Source organism: Orycteropus afer, unplaced genomic scaffold (genome assembly GCF_000298275.1).
Source record: "Orycteropus afer afer isolate SDZICR_OR568_19922 unplaced genomic scaffold, OryAfe1.0 scaffold00143, whole genome shotgun sequence".
NCBI lineage: Eukaryota > Metazoa > Chordata > Mammalia > Tubulidentata > Orycteropodidae > Orycteropus > Orycteropus afer.
In genome coordinates, this window is record NW_006921730.1 from 7,827,720 (window position 1) to 7,849,282 (window position 21,563).

Here is a 21,563-nt window from a genome sequence, read left to right on the forward strand (position 1 = left end):
TTAGTCCAAATCTGCATCCTTTCCTTCAAGGCTCAGGGGTCCAAGATTATCTTCTGTGTCTGTATTTATTGGTTTCCCTTTTCTTTGTTGAAGAGGGTCTGTGCAATCCTTCTGCCTAGTCCGCCATCTTGCCCCGCCTCCAGGTGTTTTTTTTTTAACAGGGATCAGGAAGTGAAGGTATGAGGTAGCACGCAGTTCATGAATTACTTTGGAAATGAATAGTGAAAGAAATAGGCCAGACAGAGATTACTAGAATAAAACAAATGAGAACAGTCAAATTCACAGAAAGTGTGCTCTTGGTATGAGAGAGCTGAAAGGTCAGGAGACTCTGACCAGAACCGTGAGACATTAAAGTTTTTAAGATTTCACTGGTGGGAGTAGTCTCTGATAATGGCAAAAACAAAGCCCAGGTTGCAGTCCTGAGTGCGAGTTACTGAAGTGGAGTACAGGTCATTGTAGAAAAGATAAGTGAGATTTATTTTCTCATGAATTTATGCTTTTCACAAGACTCTACACTTGAAATTTTAGAGCAGCTATTAATTTTCTAAAGTAACTGGCTAGTGTTCAGCTAGGTTGTAGTCAAATGCACTGGTTCAATTTAAATGGGCAAAAACCCTTTCTGATCTTTTAAAATAAGAACACCTACCAAAATATATTGAACACGTTATGAATTAGCCCCTTAGCACTAGGTAGTTTTCATACATTATCTTATTTAATTATCACCTTGTGGGGTTTGACATTTCAACATTCCCATGGAAGATTTATCCCAAACAATTGCCTCTCAGTTCTTTTTATCTCTTCATCTCTAAAAACTTTCTGAGCCATTCTACCTGAGCTAAATGCAGCTATATTCCTAGCTACTTCACTTCCAAATTCTGTAATTAAAGCCTCTGACTAAGATACAGTGCCAAAGGCATTTGACTGCTAACCGGGGAGGTTGGTGGTTTAAACCTACCAGCCATTTGTGGAAGAAAGATGAGGCAATCTCCCTTCATAAAGATTTACTGCCTTTACTGATTTGCTATGAGTCAGAATCGACTTGATGGCAGTGAGTTTGGTTTGGTTTAGGGGGTTGAAGAGGTTTATACATCCCACATTCTTTCGTGTAGTTTAGTTTTGTAAACTTAAGCAGAGATGAAATCAAGTCCTAAAAATGAATGAAACGAGGGCATTTCCTCGTGCTAAAAATTGCCACAGTGCCAGTCTTTAGATTCTCAGCACATATCCATCTTATTCAGTGCATGTGTATTTTTTAAAGAACCGAGGGAAATTAAATTATTACCTTGAATTACCTGTTTGAGAATTGCAGTGATGCAACTTAAGAACCTTTCAGTAAGTAATATGATTGATACAATACTTCTGGTCCTAAAATTCAGTGTTAAATAATACATTAAAAATCTTAATTTCGTATGCTAATAAAATGGGATATATTAGTTAACAATTGCAACTTAATCTGTTCAACAGTTCCCTGTTCCTTAAATGCCCCACCCCTTTTTTCAGTTTGTGGTATCTCACAGATGTATTATAAGATGTGACATACAAGTGGCACAGAGTTAGAGGAAGTCACTGGAAAAGTATAAACTTTTCATGGTTTATAATGATTGTCATGAAAGTTAACATTGCTCTTCATTTTTGGCACTTGTGCAAGCTTCCTGCATTTCTGTTTTGCCATTGTTAAAGAAGTCCTTTTTAGAAGTCATCCAAGTATTCACATTATTAAAAATAAGTAATAAAATTGTTTATATTATTAGTAGTAATGTGACTAAACTGGGGTGGCTTGAGGGTCATATATAATAACATCAAGAGCATGCATGTATCCAAAAAGTACATGATTCAGAGTTCAACAAGGGCAGCCTAAAATAAGCATGCATTCTTTCTTGCATTAATTCATTGTCATTTAAATCTGTCTCTTAAATGTTCTTTCTTTTTATTTTCTTTAGGGATAAGTAATACTAAAATTATTCAGTTCTTTCCCTGGAGCAATATCAAAATTTGTATCTGTCTTAATACATTTGACCTTACACTCTTAAGAGGAAGTAAACACACATTCTAGGAGTAATCCCCTTGATAAATCTGCAGCTAAACAAAGGAGCAGTAAGATCAAATGTCAGTGTTTTTTCTCTATTGAAATAAAATTAAAAAAATTCATCAACAAATTTCTGCTCTTTATGGTCAATTATAGTCTAGTGGAGACTGTCTGGAAGAGGAGGAGAAATTGGTGGTGGTAATGATGGAACTGGAGTAGGAGAAAGAGTTGGTGTGTTTGAGTTGTTGCTGGGAGTGAATGAATTGAGTCTAGAATATGATTCATTTTGAAGGTATTTTTCTAGTAATTATTGCACTCTCTGTCAATTCTACCTTGTGAAAATGATTCGTAGATTAGGTGGTATAGCCTGATTACAGATCATCATTCTTCCCAGTGTACAAAGCTAAGCTGAATTTGGGAACCATTACTCTAGATCCTGGCTGTCATCTTAGAGAAGCAGGCCTATCTTCTGTGGTAATGCAGAGTGGGTTCAAATAGCCAACCTTTAGGTTAGCAGTCCAGTGCAAACCATTTATGCCACCTAAAAAAAAGAAAAAGGGCTCTTTTTTTTTTTTTTTAAGCTTACAGACAAGTAAAGCATTCTGTTTACTTTTTTAAAGAGTTGGTAAGTGGGAACATAAAATTCTTTAGTATAACAGTGACCTTTACAGGAGAATTATTCCCTGGGTTGTGTCCTTAGTGTGCGGAACAGCATTCATTACTTATGGGCTAGATGAATCCCAGCCAAGCACTAAACCATATCTTCAGTAAGAAATTTTCTAATCTTTCTCTAAGCCAGCATTTCTCAACCTTGGCACTGTTCATGTTTTGGGCCAATCACCCTTTGTTCTTTTGGGCTGTCTTGTCTGTGGTAGGGAGGTTAGCAGCACTCCTGGCTTCTACCCAGTAGATGCTAGTAGCAACACCCTTGCCAGTTGTGACAGCTAAAAATATTTCCAGACATTGCCAGATACAAAGTAAAATTGCTCCAGCACACAGTTTCAGAATCACTGTTTTAAGTATACTAGGTAATTTATTATTAAAAAGAATATTTTTCAGATTTTAGTTAATTTTTAATTATTTTGTTCTTTTCAATTACCTTGGTAGAATATGCTTTACTTTGAAAAACTATGAAAATAAATTGGAAACCCATTAATTAATTTGGAGATGAAAGTAAGGACAGGGTCTTTTCTTGAGAATTCAACATTATGACCTTTGGATGTCAGGTGGGGTCCTATCAGTAGGTCATGAATTCAGTTTAGTGGGTGAGGAAAATTCATGTGTCTCTGACTTTGTAATAGCAAAGAAAAACATTTGAATGCTTTTGGCCTAGTGGATGGGTATACAGCATCCTCTTTGCCTTTCAAACTAGAATACATATTTATATGTTCCAAGTATATGCTGTGTAGCAGTTCGTGCTTGGCTAGGTCAGTGCTATAACAGACATCACAAACGGGTGGCTTTTACAAACAAATTTATTTTCTCACAATTTAGGAGGCTAGAAGTCCAAACTCAGAGCATTGGCTCTAGGGGAAGGCTTTCTTTCTTTGCGGGCTCTGGAGGAAGATCCTTGTCCCTGAGCTGCTGCTCCTGAGCAGTCTTCATGTGGTTTGGGATCTCTCTTCTCCCCATTTCTGCTTCTTTCCCTTGCTTATTTAATATAGTTTATATCTTAAAAGAGATTGATATATGAATACCCTACACAAATCCCATCTCATTAACATACCAAAGACAACCCATTCCCAGATGGGTGATAACCACAGGTAGGATTTACGTATTTTTAGGTGACAAAATTCAATCCACCATAGTTGGTTAAACCATTTATCTGGTCAGATTAAACTTTATCAAATATTCTTTGCAATATGAAGCATGTACACTTGTACATTGTAGTAGATTTGAGACTTTCTTTTTACTTTGGTTTCTGGTACTTATCATCTTGTTTGTAGGAGGAGAAAGCTCTGAACCCTGTCACATATTTTAGAACATTCTTGGCACATTACTTGTGGGCTGTTCATGCCCTCCCCTTACACAAGATTCTAAAAAAGAGAGCTCCATTTTAATTGTTTTCTCCATCACCATGCATGCAGAAGACCTGTTTTTCATCAGTTTGTGTTTATTTTGTTAACTTTTGAAGAATTATGCTTTAGGGAGAAAAGGGCAAGAAACATTTTATGTATTTATTGAGAATCAAACATAAATATGAGCATAAAGGAATCTAAAATTTTTCTCCTAACATTTGTAGGAGTTTGTACAACTAACTGTGTGTAGTCTTTGTAAAATTCATTTAAAAATGACAAACTTAAGTTAAGTAATACCCTGTGGGGAATAAATTAAATGTGACAATCTTGCCATTACTAAATTGCACATTCAGCCTGTTCATTGGAAATTTTTGGCTCTGTGGAATCCATCAGCCCTTTCAATCAATTGAAAAACTACTTTAGTTTCTGTTTATTAAAGAAGATAAATTTATATTTTGAGTATTTCATTTATTCAGTGGTTATTTTTTAAAGATTGAGACACTTCCAGAAAGCATATTTTCATCTTTTCAATAGTAAGAGAACATTTCAGACTAGTTTCATAATGTTAGAAACTCTCTATTAGTATAGTTATTTTTCTTTTCTAAGGAAAAATGTTAATGATTGTTCAGAAGTTATTTTTATTACAATTCATTTATTTCCACAGTGCACGTTTTTATATCCCTGTGTTTTTAATTTAGCTGGTATCCCACAGAGATATTCAAGGTATTTTCATTGTAGTCAGGAAAAATTTGTGGTTATTATTATTTTTTTGGTTCTATTACATTCTGAGTTTTATATTTGCAAAGGATCAGTGGGTATATTACACAAAAGCCCATGTGTTTATTTCATGCTTCTCATATATATTACTCTGTTATAGAACTGCTATACATACTTCTTGTTTATGGACTGAAAACAGGTATGGAAGATAGCTAAAGTTTAATCTTGATTAAAAGCTAAGCTTTATATGTAAGATATTTGCTTAGGAAGTCAGATTTATAGCATTGACTTTTAAAAGTAGACTAAACCAAAACCCAAACTCATTGCTGTCGAGTTGACTCTGACTCATAGCAACACCTCCTTGGGTTTCCGAGACGGTATCTCTGTGTAAGTAGATTGCCCAGTCTTTCTTCCAAGGAGTGGCTGGTGGGTTTGAACCGCCAGACTTCTGGTTAGCACTCAGATGCCTTAGGCACTATAACAGCAGAGCTCCTGAAAGTAGACTAAAGAGCAGTAAAACCAAAACAACAACAAAACCCAAACCGGTTGTTGTGGAGTTGATTCCAGCTCATAGCAACCCTACAGGACGGATTAGATTGTCCCATAGAGTTTGCAAGGCTGTAATCTTTATAGAAGCAGATTGCCTCATCTTTCTCCCACATAGAGAAGGACTGGTGGGTTTGAACTGGCAACCTTTCAATTAGGAGCTGAGTGCTTCACTTTTGGGCCCCAGGGTTCTCTTATCAGCTAAGGATATGACTTTTTTTTTTTTTTTTTTTTACCATTGTCATAATAATCTAAGTACAGAATTAGTGTTTCCTTCATTAAAGTTATGCCTGAGATTAATTTTAAATTACATTTTCAAAGGTTATTGTAGTTTCTTTGCTCATTCAATTAATAAATCTTTACTTAGCATCAGCTACTTTCTAGATACTATGTTAGGTTCTAACTTACGGACTTTTAAAAGCTTTCATCTGTTCTAGTAAGTGATATCAGCACTACCTTGCTCATAAAAAATAATAAATCAAGATAATAGAAAATTATAATACAACCATCTATATTACAGTTCAACAATGTCACTTTTAATATAGGGTTTTTTTTTTTTTGTGTGTGTGTGTGTGTGTATAAGCACTGAACTATTCCAAAAGTGATTATAAATAACACTTTGGAAGGAGAAAATGCTATAATTTTAAAAGGATGTTTCCATTGTTCTATTAGAAAGAGATTCGTTTGACTCTCAGGCATCATTTTGGAATGCTAAACTTTACAATTGCAGCAGCAGCTGAAAATCCTAGATAAACATTTCATGCTCCATAAAAGAACAAACTTTGTAATACAGGGAAGGAGGCAAATACTTGATTCTTACAAAAAATATTAAGTTACCTGAGTTTGTCTATCCAGTTGCTGAAGAAATTTCTGGAGTAAATAATGCTGTTACCAAGATATTAAGATCATTTTTTTTTTTTTTTAAGCTGTCTAACAGCGTTCCCTCCCCTCCCCTCCCACCCCTGGTAACCAACAAAGAAAATTTCCTTCAATAGATAAACGTTTCCTTAACTTTTACAATAACAGACTGGTACAATATTTGTCCTTTTGGGATTGACTTATTTCACTCAGCATAATGTCCTCCAAGTTCATCCACGTTATGCAGTGTTTTGCAGATTCTACATTATTCTTTAGCGTTGCATAGTATTCCATTGTGTGTATGTACCATAGTTTGGTTATCCATTCCTCAGTTGATGGACATCTAGGTTGTTTCCATGTTTTGGCTATTGTAAATAGTGCTTCGATGAACATTGGCGTGCATATATCTGTTCTTGTTATGGCTCTCACTTCTTTAGGGTATATACCTAGTAATGGGATGGCTGGGTCAAATGGTATTTGTATTTCCAACTTTTGAAGGAATCGCCATACTGCTTTCCACAATGGTTGTACCATTTTACAGTCCCACCAGCAGTGTATGAGAGTCCCAATCTCTCCACAACCTCGCCAGCATTTGTTATTTTCTGTCTTGTTGAACTTAGCTACTAGTGCTGGAGCAAGATGGTATCTCATTGTTGTTTTGATTTGCATCTCTCTAATAGCTAATGATCGTGAGCATTTCTTATTAAGATAATTTTTAATAGACTTTTAAATTGTTACTTTTTTCTTCTTACTCTATGGGGGAAAAATGAGACTTTTGAAGAGGGACTACTAAAAAGTGAAATTGCAGTAGAATGTAAAGTTAAACATCATTAAGTATTGCCTTAATCACTTCACGAGGGCATGGCTTATTGTCATTAAGACAGTAGTAATCTATGATCTTTAGTGCATAGTAAGTGTTTTTTAGAAATCATTCATGTTCCCACAGATTTTAGAAGAGATTTGTGACATTTGTAAATGAATAGATGAAGCTGATCACATATTTTTATTTTTACAATTCACATACACTTTTGAACAAATTAGTATCAATTGATATTCTTCTGAAGATTGGATTTATTATGAGTATACATCTATGATTAGGTACTACTAGATTGTATTTACTTCTCTTTATTCAGATTGTAGTATTATTTGAATTTATAAAGGTAATAATTGATTATTTGACCTAACTTGGCTTCTTTTGCCTTGTGTGAGTATATGTATCAAGAACTATTTTGTCTGTTTTGTGTAGGGAAAATATTGGTATAAAATATTGAATGTCCTCCATATTTAAAAATCTTTAGAAAAAAATCCTAATTGCTTATAATGTAAATTAAAGATGTAAGAACAATTTGTCATTTTTTAAAACTCTTTTTAAGGTGATGGATGTGGACACACCATACTAGGTCCTGAAAGTGGAACCCTTACGTCTATAAACTACCCTGAAACCTATCCCAACAGCACCGTCTGTGAATGGGAGATCCGCGTAAAGATGGGACAGAGAGTGCGCATCAAATTCGGTGACTTTGACATTGAAGATTCTGATTCATGTCACTTTAATTACTTAAGAATTTATAATGGAATTGGAGTCAGCAGAACTGAAATAGGTAGGGAACATTCTTTTCTTATAAATGTACATGTAATAATACGTCATTGCTCTGAATTTAAAACTGAAGCAATTTTTGATACTTAACATTTAATGACTTACACTGTTGAAAGTAATATGTGGGCAATTATTGAAAATGTGTGGAAATCTCAAATTTGCCTCTTTTAGGAAGGGATATTCTTGTCTGCTTATTTTGTGTATTTACTTTTTAAATAAGCCTGTTTTATTGGTACTTTTGCGCAGAATACCATAGTACTCCTAAGGAGGGAGCTAAGTATTTTATTTTTTGTCTTTGCTTGAAGAATATAAGAATAATTTCTGTTTAAGAGGTGGTATAACATGATGACTAGGAGCATAGGCTTTGGATCCAAACTGCCTCGTATTGAATCTCAGCTTTCTGTGTGACCTTGGGCAGGATTCCAAAGTTTCTGTTTCATCGTTTGTAAAATAGTGAATGAACTGGTATGTGTAAAGTGCTTAGAACAGTACTGACACATAATGTATGTTCAGTAAATGTTAACTACTATTGTGATTATTCTTTGCTAACAGCTTGTTTGTTGCAGTCGAGTTAACTCCAACTCCTGGCAATCCTGTGTACAGCAGAGCAAAATGTTACCTGGTCCTGTGTTCAAGATCATTGTTGTGACCACTGTGTTTTGAGTGCCTTCTGATCTAGGGGGCTTGTCTTCTAGCATTGTATCAGATAATATTCTGTTGTGAACCATAGGATTTTCATTGGCTAATTTTCAGAAATAGATCCCCAAGCCTTCCTTCCTAGTCTGTCTTACTATGGAAGCTCTGCTGAAACTTGGCCATGATGGTGAGTGATCCTGCTGGCATTTAAAATACCGGTGGCCTAGCTTCCAGTATCATAGCAATGTGAACTGACAGACAGGTGGTAGTTGTTGTTAAGAGCTGTGGTCTCAATTGTAGCTGTGTATTAGAGTTACCTAAGGAGAGTTTTTTTAAATACTATAATCTGGTCCTCTTCCTAGACCATTGAGTCAAGCTTGATTGGGTATAACCCAGGCCTCATTGTTTTAAAAATTTCTCAGAAGAATCTACTATGTAGTCAAGGTTGAGAGTCACTGGTTTAGAGTTCAGCACCTTTCCCTGAAACAAAAAACTTGGAAAACTTAAGATGGAAAAAGACTATTTTGGTGAGCTAACATCGTAAAATTGAAAACTCTGGAATTCTCTCAGAATTTGTTTGTAAACATTTATTTGGAGCTCTGGTAGTGTAGTGCCTAAGGCACTTGACTGCTAACCAGAAGGCTGGTGGTTCAAACCCACCAGCCACTCCTCGGAAGGAAGATGGGGCAATCTACTTCCGTAGTGACACTGCCTCGGAAACCCAAGGAAGATCGCTAAGAGTAGGGTCCAACTAAACAGCAACTAACAACAACAACAACAACAACTGTATAAAATGTCTTTCAGAACTATAATCAGAACCCAGTATCCCATTGTAGGTAGCCCTTGATGTACAACATACTTGAGGTAGGACGAACCATACCTATGACCATCTGTTTGGTTTATTTTTGTACATCTTATTGTTAGTAGTATGTACTACATACAGTGTTGCAGCAAGTAATTTGCAGATGTTATTCTCAGAATGCTGTTATCAGTCACTCACAGATGTTAAGTGTTATGATTTATAACGATAATCATAATACAAGGCAATAATACAATTTTTTTTTTTAAAAAAAAGAGATAGTTTACTTATGTCAGAAGTGACTTTTAATGGAGTAGTTGAATCAGAAGCTCATTGTAAATCAGGGACTACCTGTATTTAGTTAAGTACCATACTGTGTTCATCCTCTGGTCTCCTTTCCATTCTTCAGCCAAATCTTTGCTTCTTCTGTATTTTTTGGCCCCTTATCTACCACAGGACAGCTCCTTGGCCTATTGTCCTGGCTCCTGATTATTGTCTTTCAGTCAACTTTTGATTAACATGGTAGCTAGATCAGCACTTGTATGTTGCCATGAATATGTGGTACCAGATAAGCTTTTAGTTAACTCAAAATACCTGAAGATACAGAGTCATTACTACTCTGATAGAGCACAACTGGATATTATGTACTTCTTGAAGTGATGAAGTAGGGAATACTTAGTACCACCTGTTGAGCATGCAACAACAAATATAAGGTGACCCACAGTCACATCAGGCCTCTAGCGATTTGCAGGGAAAAAAGGAGACAGTGAAACACATTAAATGAACTATAAGTACTTAAGCCAAATTAAGAATGTGAGAAATTCTACAGAACAAATGACCTACTTTCTTCAACATAAATAGCATTGGGGGAAAAAAAGATTAAGATAACGTATCTTCAAAAGCAGTATGTGGTCTTTGTATAGGTTTTGATTCAAAAGACTAATTTTTAAGACAGAAATGTTAACAGGAATTGGGCATCAATGATAGTAAAGAAGGATTGTTTTAGGTGTGATAATATTACTCTAATTTTTTGTAAGTTCTGATATTTTAGAGATGCATTCTGAAAGTCATTTCAAATGATGTCTAGGATTTATTTTAAACTGTTTCAGGGAAAAAAATGGTATAAGACAGATGTCAAAACCAAACTCACTGTCATTGAGTCAAATCGGACTCAGTGACCCATTAGGACAGGGTAGAACTGTCCCATAGGGTTTCCAATGCTGTAAATCTTCACAAAGGCAGACCATCTCATCTTTCTACCACAGAGCAGCTAGTTTTACCTGCAAACCTTTTGGTTAGCAGCCCAATGCGCTAAACATACTGCCACCAGAGCTCCTAGGAGAGGGAGAGGCAATGACATTGACAATTTGCCAGTGGCATATTGGTGACATCGAGTAATGGGCACACAGGAATTGTTACACTGTCTTCTCTTTATTTTTGAAATACTCCATAATAAAAGGTTTTATTTTTTTAACAGAAGAAGATAAGAGCACTGTCTCTTAGCACAATAAATCACGACAGTGTTGCTACAGGGAATTCTCTCTCTCACTGCCGTCCAGTCAGATCCTACTCATAGTGACCCCTCCTTGGGTTTCTGAGGCAGTATCACTATGGAAATAGATTGCCCAACCTTCCACTACAGGGAAAGTAACATGGAAAATTTTTGAACTGAAGTTTAAATCTCTCACTGGGTTCTAATCCCAAGTCAGGACACAACTTGCTGAGGACCCTTGCTATAAGTTGTTGAACTTGTCCACGCGTCTAAGTTATCATCTGTACTTTGCAGTATAGTAATAGTTTCAATATAGTAAATGTTTAAGAAATTTCAATTCTCTCCTTTTTCCCATTTTCTCCCCTTATTCTCTCTTCTCATGGGTGAGTGGAAAGCTGCGGAAGAGTTCAGAGAGACCCAGTGATAATGGTTTCTTTTGTACTTTAGGTTGGCCCCCATTACTACCTGGAATATGCCCACTGGCCATGCATTTTGGTAGTAGTCCGTGATTAATAGTAGAAAGTAAGTCTCCTGACATATCACTGAAATAAAGATTATTGAAAAATAGGTGTTTGATGTTCTGGTTAAGATAGACCTGTAGAGAAGTACAGAATAGAAAAAAATCTGTGTGAGCATCAAATCGATGATAAAGGTACACTGAACCAAGTCAAACTCACTGCCGTTGAGTTGATTCTGACTCCCATTACCGAAGCTGTAAATCTTTATGGAAGTAGACTGCCCCATCTTCCTTCCTTGGAGCAGCTGGTAGATTTGAACTGCTGACTTTGTGATTAGCAGCCAAATGCCCTATCCGCTATATCATGAAAGGTCCTTGATAAAAGTACACAATCCTCTTTTTCCTGTATAATCTTTTCCCTTTCAGGTAAAAAGTCTGGCCCCAATGGACTTGCATATCCTTATAAAAATAGTTCTTGTTTTGGCATAAAGCTTAGGTTTTTTGCTTTTGTGTATGTAAGTGTTAATTTGGGGGATTTTTTTCTGAGTAATATTAGGGAATAATAAATAAATTGAAATGGAAGGGAAAATGATTTCTCAAGGAACTGTTTTTTTTTTTTTTTTTCTTTTGTAAACCCATTAGAATGTGTCTTAACTTCTTAAGTAGTTAACCAACCTCTTGGTTAGCAGTCAAGATCTCGTAGACACTACACCACCAGAACTCCTTAAGTTCCTAAAACCAAAAGCAAACTCACTGCCATCGAGTCAATTCCGACTCATAGCGACCGCTCCTTGGGTTTCCGAGGCAGTAGCTCTACAGAAGTAGATTGCCCAGTCTTCCTTCCGAGGAGTGGCTGGTGGTTTACTTGGCAATTGGATAGTAGGGTAGTTATTTCCCGTTCTCTTAGAGAAGGATAGTATGTAATACTACTATGTGAATGTGTATGAGTTTATTAAGGTTTTATATACCTTTGTTTTCCAAATTGCTAACGTATCTAGAAGTTTTTATAAAGTAACTTAGTGTAGTAGTACTGATTTCATATAGAGACACTGATAGAGAGGATGTGTTTAATAATACTGTTAAGATTGCCTTTCTAGTTCTGGTATCTTTTTAGGCAGTGTTGGAATGAAAAAAATTCCTTTGTGACTTGAATGTTACTCTACCTTTTTGTTAGTCTTTAAATCTGTTGTATCTGAGGCATAGTATTCTCTAAAGGTAGAAATTGAAATTTAAAATTTATTATTAACCTTAACTTTTCCTATACATATACAAACATAAATCTTTAAACTATTTTGTGTCTTCCTGGTTTCTGTTTCTGTGTTTTTAATCTCTTGGTATTTAGACATCTGTCTGTATTGGTACTTTTCCTGTATGACTGTTATTGATAATTTTTTCAGATGAAGCAAAAGCAAACAATGAAAAAAAAAAAAAAAAACTTGCTTATTTGGAATTTTTTCCACTTCATTTTATATACTTTTTTTTCTGACTTTTGCTTAAGATTGCCATTTTAAATGAACATTTTTTGGGAGGAAGAAGAGGAAGGTTTTGGTTAGGTTCCTAAAGCAACAACAAAAAAATAAACTCACTGCCATTGATTCAAGTTTGACTCATAGCGACCTTGATTGGGTTTCTGAAGTGGTAAATCTTTATGGAAGTAAATTGCCCTATTTTCCTTTCATGGAATGGCTGGTGGGTTTGAACCACCAACCTCTTGGTTAGCAGTCAAGATATCTTAGACACTACACCACCAGAGCTCCTTAGGTTCCTAAAATCAAAAACCAAACTCACTGCGATTGAGTCAATTCCGACTCAACGGCACATAACAACAACAGCTACTAATAGCCCTTGTATGCTGCAAACAGTTAAGCATGTGGCTGCTTATCAAAAGATTGGTGGTTCGAGTCCAGCTAGAGGTATCCTGGACAAAGGCCTAGAGATCTACTTCCAAAATACCATTTACTGAAATGTATCCACTGTGGAGCACTGGGGTCACAAGGGTCAGGATTGACTTGATGGCAACTGGTTTACCAGCTGCTTATTTCTTAAACAGTATGGTTCTTCTACCCCATACTGTTGAAACTGGCAACTTTTCAGTAAACTTAAATTCTTTATTGAAGGTTTTTATTTGACATAGTTTCAGATTTATTAATTTTATAGCATTGTGATCTGAGAAGATGCTTTGCAATATTTCAGTGTTTTTAAATTTATTCAGGCTTATTTTGTGGCCTAACACATGGTCTGTCCTAGAGAATGTTCCATGTGTGCTGGAAAAAAATATATATTGTGCTATTGTTGGTTGAAGTGCTCTGTAGATGTCTATAAGGTCAAGATAGTTGATCGTATTGTTTAGTTTTTCTGCAGCTTTGTTGAGTTTCTTTCCAGTTGTTCTCTCTTATATTGAGAGTGGCCTGTTAAAGTCTCGTAATGCCTAAGGCATTTGACTGCTAACCAGAAAGCTGGCAGTTCAGACCTACCAGCCACTCTTCAGAAGGAAGATTGGACAATCTACTTCTGATGAGATACTGCCTCGGAAACCCAAGGAGGGGTCACTATGAGTTGAATTGATGTGACGGCTTTTGGTTTTTTTCTGATTTGCTATTACTGTGGAGTCATCTATTTGTCTTTTCAAATTCTGTTAGTGTCTGCCTTATGTACTTCGGGGTTCTTCCATTGGGTGTGTGGATATTTATTATGGTTATGTCTTCTTGTTCAGTTGATCCTTTTATCATTATATAATGTACTTCCTTGTCCTTTATGGTCGTTTTTGTCTCAAAGTCTATTTTCTCAGAAATCAATATTGGCCATTTTTTGATTACCATTTGCTTGATATATCTTTTTCCAGCCTTTGATTCTTAGTCTATTTTTGTCTTTGTGTCTATGGTGAGTCTTGTAGACAGCATATTAATGGCGGGTCATGTTTTCTTTTCCAGTCTGCAACTGTCCATCTCTTGAGTGGTGCATTTAATCCATTTACATTCAGTGTAATTATTGACAACTGTGAATTTATTGATGTCATTTTGTTATGTGTTTTTTCATGGTGTTGTTGATTTCTTTGTTGTATATGGTTTTCTGTGCTGAGCTCATTTTGTTTGTGAATTGTGTTAATCTCCTTTGTTGCTATTTTAGTATTTGCTAAATATTTGTGCTTGTCCTGTTTTTTGTTTTGATGTGAAGGTTTAATATTTTTCTTTGAGGTTACTCTGTAATTATTTTCTTTCCAAGTTTAAAACAGTCTGTTCTATGTCACAGCTGTCTTGACTTCCTCATCATTTAGAAGTTCTATAACTACACTATTTATTCCCTCTTTTTTGTTTGTAGATGTATTCTTTACCAATTGATGTCTCTGGTTCCCTTTTACAATCTTGTAAGCTTATTTTACTTGGGATACTTCTATATCTGTGTTGGTTTCTGGGTTATGTCATCATGTGTATTAACAGTTGTTGTTTGCTGTTGTTGGTTCTCTGTCTGAAGGACTCCCTTTAGCATCTCTTATAAGGAGTTCTGGTAGTGTAGTGCCTAAGGCGCTTGACTGCTAATCAGAAGCCTGGTGCTTCAAACCCACAAGCTGCCTCTCGGAAGGAAGGTTGGTCAATCTACTTTCGTAGTGATCCTACCCCAGAAACCCAAGGAGGGGTTGCTATGAGTTGGGTCCGACTCAGTGGCACTTAACAACAACATAAGGTTGGCTTGGCTTTAACTAATTTCCTTAATTTCTGTTTATTTGGAAATGTCCTAATTTCAGTCTCAAACTTGAGGGAGAGTTTTGCTGGGTGTATAATTTTTGGTTGGAAATTACTTTCTTTCAGTGTTTTATATATATAACATACCATTGCCCTCTCGCCTGCATGGTTTCTGCTGAGAAATCAGAGCTTAGTCTTATTGGTTGCCTTTTGTAGATGACTTTTTGTTTTTCCCGTGCTGCTTTCTGGTTTCTTTGTCTTTGGTTTTGGTGTTTGATGATGATATATCTTAGTGATTTTCCTTTGGGTTCTATCCTGTTGGTGGTTCATTGAACTTCTTGAATGGATATATTTTTATTTTTCATCATATTAGGGAAATTCTCTTTCAATCAATCGTCAATAATTTTCTCTGGTTTTATTAATCTCTTCCTGTTCTGGAATTCCAATTACATATACGTTATTCCTCTTGATGGTATCCCATGTGAATCTTAGACTTTCTTCATTTTGTGTTGATCTTTTTTTGATTGATTCCTAAACAAAGTAGTATTGAGGTATTTGTCTTCACTCTCATTAATTTTGTCTTCCATTAATTCAGTTCTACTCCTTTAGCTGCTCAATGTGTGATCTGTTTCTGAAATCTTAGTATTAATCTTCTGGATTTCTATTTGTTGTTTTTGTATCATTTCTATTTTTTTTTTTTTTTCATTTTGTCAATTTGTTCTTGTATTGTTTTCTTAAATTGTTTAGAGTTTTGTCTGTGTTTTCCTTAATTTTGTCAGTGTTTTCCTTGATTTTGTCAATGTTTTCCTTGATCTGTGTCTCAGTCCATTGCAAGTACCCCCATTATAATTCTTTTGAATTCCTTATCAGGGAGTTCCAATGCTGCTGCTTCCTCGGGGATGTTTTCTGGGTGTGTAGTTTGGTCCCTTGTTTCTACTGCTTTGTCTTGCTTCTTTGTGTGGACTGTGATGGTTTGCCATCTGTGAGACATTGTGGTGGTGTTATATTTATGTTTAATTTGTGGTTAGAAGCTTGGGCAATCTATTTCCGTAGTGATACCACCTTGGAAACCCAAGGAGGGGTTGCTATGAGTCAGGTCCCACTCAATGGCAAATAACAACAACAACAACAACATGTTATTATGATTCATCCCATCCCCCCCCCCCGTTTATTTTGTTTTGATGTATCTGTGTGAGCAGCTTACCGTGCTCCTCTAGTCACTAGTTGTTAGCACTTAGGCACTCACCACTGTCTCCTGGTGGTGTGATAAGAGAATGAGAGTGTATGCATAAATCTCTGTTAGCTGTTCATAAAGAGCACTTGAGAGTGAATTGAGCTGGTATTGGCCGTTGTGTATAGTTGGTTAGTTGGTGCAAAAGCAATTAGTGGCCCTCACTCAGTGGGTGGGGCTGCAGGAGGTGCAGGTTTGGTTGGATTGTGTGGGAATGGTTGCTATCTCCTACTCAGTTACAGGTGGAGGGTGGGGGTGGAAAACACTCAAAAAGTAAAAACAAGAGAAGAAAAAGGTCAAACCACAGAATTGAACAAGAGCAATTGGGGGCGGGGGGAGGAAGCAATAAATAAGAAAAACTTTCAAAATATATTGAAAAAGCTAATAAGAAAAAGAGTAGGATGAAATGCCACAATATCTGGGGAGGGAGGAATGGGAGAAAAGAATAGTAAAGAATAAATGGGAAAACTGCAAAAATGAAAATAAGGGATGGGAAGAACTAAAAAAGAAAAAGAAGAAACAGGAAGGGAACCAGGAAAAAGGGAGAGAAAAAATGGAATAAAAACCCCACAATTAGGCATGGGAAAGAGAAATAATAAAAAAGAAAGGAACAAAAGGAGGAATATGAAACAAATAATTTAAAAAACAAAACTGTGGGGTGTGGAGCACAGCACTTAGACTCTGTCCGTGGACAGACTGGGATGAAATTCCTGCTGTTCAAGAAGGTGGATGGAGGTGGGGGTTGGCCACACCTCTGTTCACCAAGAGGGTGTGACATAAGATTAGCAAAGGGATTATTGCACCTGTCTAGTGCTTAACGTCCAGCATAGTTGCTTGTGATGTCCTTGTCAAGTGGACCTATTCTTAGGTGTCTGTCCAGGTAAGAATGCCACTTGCATTAATTCAAAATGGCTGCACCTGCCTCTTACAAATATTCAAAAAGGCTGTGCTCTTAGGACAGCCATTGGCAATCCTCAGGTCTGTTTGTCTCCTTCTTTGCTGTTTTCCTTTCTGCTTGTCAGGCATCAATGCAGTCCATGCTCATGCAGTACTTGGTGGGCAGAGCCGGTACTTAGGTTGCTACCACAGAATATTCACAATGATTCTGCCCTTTGGACAGTCAGCAGTCCGCCACTCTGTTTTTATCTTTACTTACTATTTCATTCAGGTTCTTCTACTAAGTGGTTTATAACCCATTTCTTTATCCTTCCCTTCAAAGCTCAGAGTTCCAGATCATCATCTATATTGGTTTCAATTGGTTTCTCATTGATTTGTCGCAGAGTGTCTGTGTAGCTTGTCTGCCTAGTCCACCATCTTGCCCCCAAGTACATTCTTTTACATGACCATAGAACAGTTATCAAAATAGAAATATTAACATGTAGTACTAAGTTACTGACCTTACTTAGATTTTACCAGTGTTCCAAATAATGTCATTATATGTTACATTTAGCTGTCTCATCTTTTTAGCATCCATTACTCTGTAAATTAGAAGCAAGGACAGTACCTTGGTCTTTCTCTGTATTTCATCATAGATATATTTTTGAATTATGTTATTGGTGTTCACTGTTAGTGCTGAACCATCCTCATGATCAGTTGTGATTGTACTAGTGTGATTCATAGGATTGCCACTGGCTGATTTTTTGAAAGTAGATCATCAAGTCTTTCATTTTGAAGTATATGATACTGGCCACTTATTTTATATATATCCTTTGGATCACTGTTTCCCATGATTAGATTCACATTACAGACTTTTGAGAGGGACTCCACAGACGTGGTGTTGAGTTCTCATTGCATTGTATCAGGATGCATGTGATGGAAGTTTGTCCTTTTATGGTAGTATTAACTTTGGTCTCAGAGCTAAGGTGATGTCTTTTAGCTATGTTTCTCTTTGTAAACTTTAAGTATCTTGGGAGATACTTTGAAATTATGGAAACATTTTGTTACTCATTAAACTTGCCCCAACTAGGTTTTTTTTTTTTAATTTTTCATAAACAGAAATTTATTTTCTAACAATTAGGGGGCTAGGTGTTGAAATTCAGGGCACTGGCTCTAGGAGAAGGCTTCCTCTCTCTGTTGGCTCTGGGTGAAAATCTTTGTCTCTTCAGCTTCTATCTTGGTGATCTTCATTTGGCATAGCATCTGTCTTCCCTCCAGCTCTGCTTTCCTCTCTGCTTGCTTAATCTTACTCTTTTTATACTACGTTAGTTTAAGACACAACCTATACTAATACTGTCTCATTAACATAACAAAGACAATCCATTCCCAATTAGGTTTATAACCACTATATGGGTTAGGATTTACAACTCATATTTTTTTTGGGAGGGGGGCACAATTTAATCCATAACAGGTTTCAAGGAAAATCACATCCTATTTTCTTATATGTGAGCTTTGATTGGTACTCAGGAATCAATAAATTGATTGTTAATGTTGTAGGATTATCTGTGTTACAATAATTACTGTAATTGTTTTTTATACTTACATTCCTCTCAATGTCTTCCTTTGTCTTGGTCATGTTGGGCTGACTTCCCTTATATTGTGTATTGCCTTTCCTTTTGCTATTATTAAACACATGTCTTCTCTCTAGTTACTTTTCCCTCCCTCCTCTTCCCATCTCTGGTGTCAAAAAATGTTTTGTTTGTTACTGCTCTGTGTAACCTTTTCTTCTTCTTCTTCTTTTTTTTTTTTTTAAATAATAGTCTCATGCAATACTTGTCTTTTTGTGATTGACTTATTTTACTCAGCATAATGTCCTCCAAATTCAAGTTTTGAGATGTTTCATAGATTTATTATTATTCTTTATTGTTGTGTGTAGTATTCCACTTTATGTATGTACCAAAATCTGTTTATCCATGTATCCACTGATGAGAACTTAGGTTGTTTCTGTCTTTTTGTATTGTGAATAATGCTACGATGACCATGGGTGTGCATATGTCTGTTCATCTCACAGCTTTTATTTCTTTAAGGTATATGCCTTGGAGTTGGATTGCTAGATCATGTGATACTGCTATTTCTATGTTTTTAAGGAAACACTGTTTTGCTTTCAGTAGTGTTTGTACCATTTTACAGTCCCACCAGCAGTGTATAAGAGTTCTAATCTCCCCACAACCATCCCAACATTTGTTATTTTCAGTGTTTTTTCATTAGTGCCATTATTGAGGGGAAAGGAAAGGAAAGCCAGGGTGTCCAGGAGAGAGTGAGCAAGCGGCAGAGGGATCAGGTAAGAGGAGAGACCCAGGCTCCCAACCCCCGAGAGTCAGGAAAAGCAGAGTGGGAAGGAAAGGAAAGCCAGGGCATTCAGGAGAGAGTGAGCAAGCGGCAGAGGGATCCAGGTAAGGGGAGGGTGGAGAGGTTTCAAAAGCTAAGGGAGGCAAACTTGTCTGTCGGTTTGTTGTATTGTGGTGGTGTGTTGCTGTGAGGCTTGAGGCTGTGCCAGTGGTGTTTCAAATGCCAGTGGTGTTGCACATAGTGCACAGATTTTGGCGTGACTTGCAAACTGCGACAGACTAGGAAGAAGGAAGAGGGCATCCACTTTTCAAAGAATTGGCCACAGAAAACCTTATGAAAAGCAAAGAAACACTCTCTATTACAATACTAGGTAACTATATGAATAGCCCGGAAACACTGTCTGATACAGTGTAGGAGGACGAGCCACTTAGGTTGGAAGGCTTTCAAAATATGACTGGGAAAGAGCATCATCATCAGAGTAGAACCACCCTTACTGATATGGATAAAGTAAACTTTTTGAGACCTCCATTTGCGGACATGACACGACTCAAATTGAGGAGAAAGAGCTGCAAACATCCATTAATAATCAGAACATGTAAGGAAAATTGGAAGTTGTCAAAAATGAAATGGAATGCATAAAGATTGATATCCTAGGCATTAGTGAACTGAAGTGGACTGATTTGGGCCATTTTGAATCAAACAACCATATGATGTACTATTGTACTATGCTAGGAATGACAGTTTGAAGTTCATCATCAAAAAGGGTATTTCAGGATCTGTCCTGAAGTACAGTGCTGTCAGTGATAGGATAATATCCATACGTCTGCAGGGAAGACCAGTTAATATGACTATTATTAACATTTATGCACCAACCACCAAAGCCAAAGATGAGCAAATTGAAGACTTTTATCAACATCAACTTCTGCAGTCTGAAATTGACCGAATGTGCAATCAAGATGTGTTAATTATCACTGGTGACTGGAATGCAAAAGTTGGAAACAAAGAAGAATCACTGGTAGTTGGAAAATTTGGCCTTGGTGACAGAAATATTGCTAGAGATCACATGGTAGAATTTTGCAAGACCAACGACTTATTCATTGCAAATACCTTTTTTCAACAACACAAATGGCAGCTATACACGTGGACTTTGCCGGATGGAATACACAGGAATCAGATTGACTACATCTGTGGCAAGAGACGATGGAAAAGCTCAATATGTTCAGACAAAGCAAGGCCAGGAGCTGATTGTGGAGCAGACCATCAACTGCTCATATGCAAGTTCAACTTGAAGTTGAAGACAATTAAAACAAGTCCATGAGAACCTAAATATGATCTTGAATATATCCCTCCTGAATTTAGAGAACATCTAAAGAATAGATTTGATGCATTGAACACCAATGACCAAAAATCAGAAGAATTGTGACGTGACATCAAGGACATCATTCATGAAGAAAGCAAGAGGTCATTAAAAAATGAGAAAAAAATAAAAGACCACAATGGATGATAGAAGAGACTCTGAAGCTTGCCCTTGAGGGGAGAGTAGCTAAAGCAAATGGAAGAAATGAATATAAAAGAGCTGAACAGAAGATATCAAAGAGCAGCTAGAGCAGACAAAACCAGTTACTATAATGAAATGTGCAAAGACTTGAAGTTAGAAAACCAGAAGGGAAGAACATGCTTAGCATTTCTTAAGCTGAAAGAACTGAGGAAAAAATTTAAGCCTTGACTTGAAATATTGAAACATTCTGTGGGCAAAATATTGAATGATTCAGGAAGCAGCAAAAGAAGATGGAAGGAATACACAGTCACTGTACCAAAAAGAACTGGTAGATCTTCATCCATTTCAGGAGGTGACATATGATCAATAATCAATGGTATTGAAGGAAGAAGTCGAAGCTGTACTGAAGAAATTGCCGAAGAACAAGGTTCCAGGAATTGATGGAATACCCATTGAGATGTTTCAACAAACGGATGTCCCACTGGAGGAACTCACTTGCTTATGCCAAGAGATTTGGAAGACAGCTACCTGGCCAACTGACTGGAAGAGATCCTTATTTGTACATATTCCAAAGAAAGGTGATCCTACAGAAATTATCAATCAATACCATTAATATTGCACGCAAGTAAAATCTTACTGAAGGTAATTCAAAATCAGTTTCAGCAGTATATTGACAGAGAACTTCCAGAGGTGCAAGCCATATTTAGAAGAGGACGTGGAACAAGGGATATCATTGCAGATGTCAGATGAATCTTGGCTCAAAGCAGAGAATACCAGAAAGAT

General features: G+C 36.6%; 1 protein-coding gene across 1 annotated transcript in view; it reads left to right on the forward strand.

Annotated features, from left to right (window-relative positions):
• DCBLD2 (discoidin, CUB and LCCL domain containing 2) overlaps positions 1-21,563 on the forward strand; it is a 181,214-nt gene that overhangs the window by 33,440 nt on the left and 126,211 nt on the right. The window contains exon 2 of the mRNA XM_007945793.2: positions 7,539-7,766. Within this exon, the coding sequence (XP_007943984.1) occupies positions 7,539-7,766 (228 nt within the window). The remainder of the gene's footprint in view (positions 1-7,538; positions 7,767-21,563) is intronic.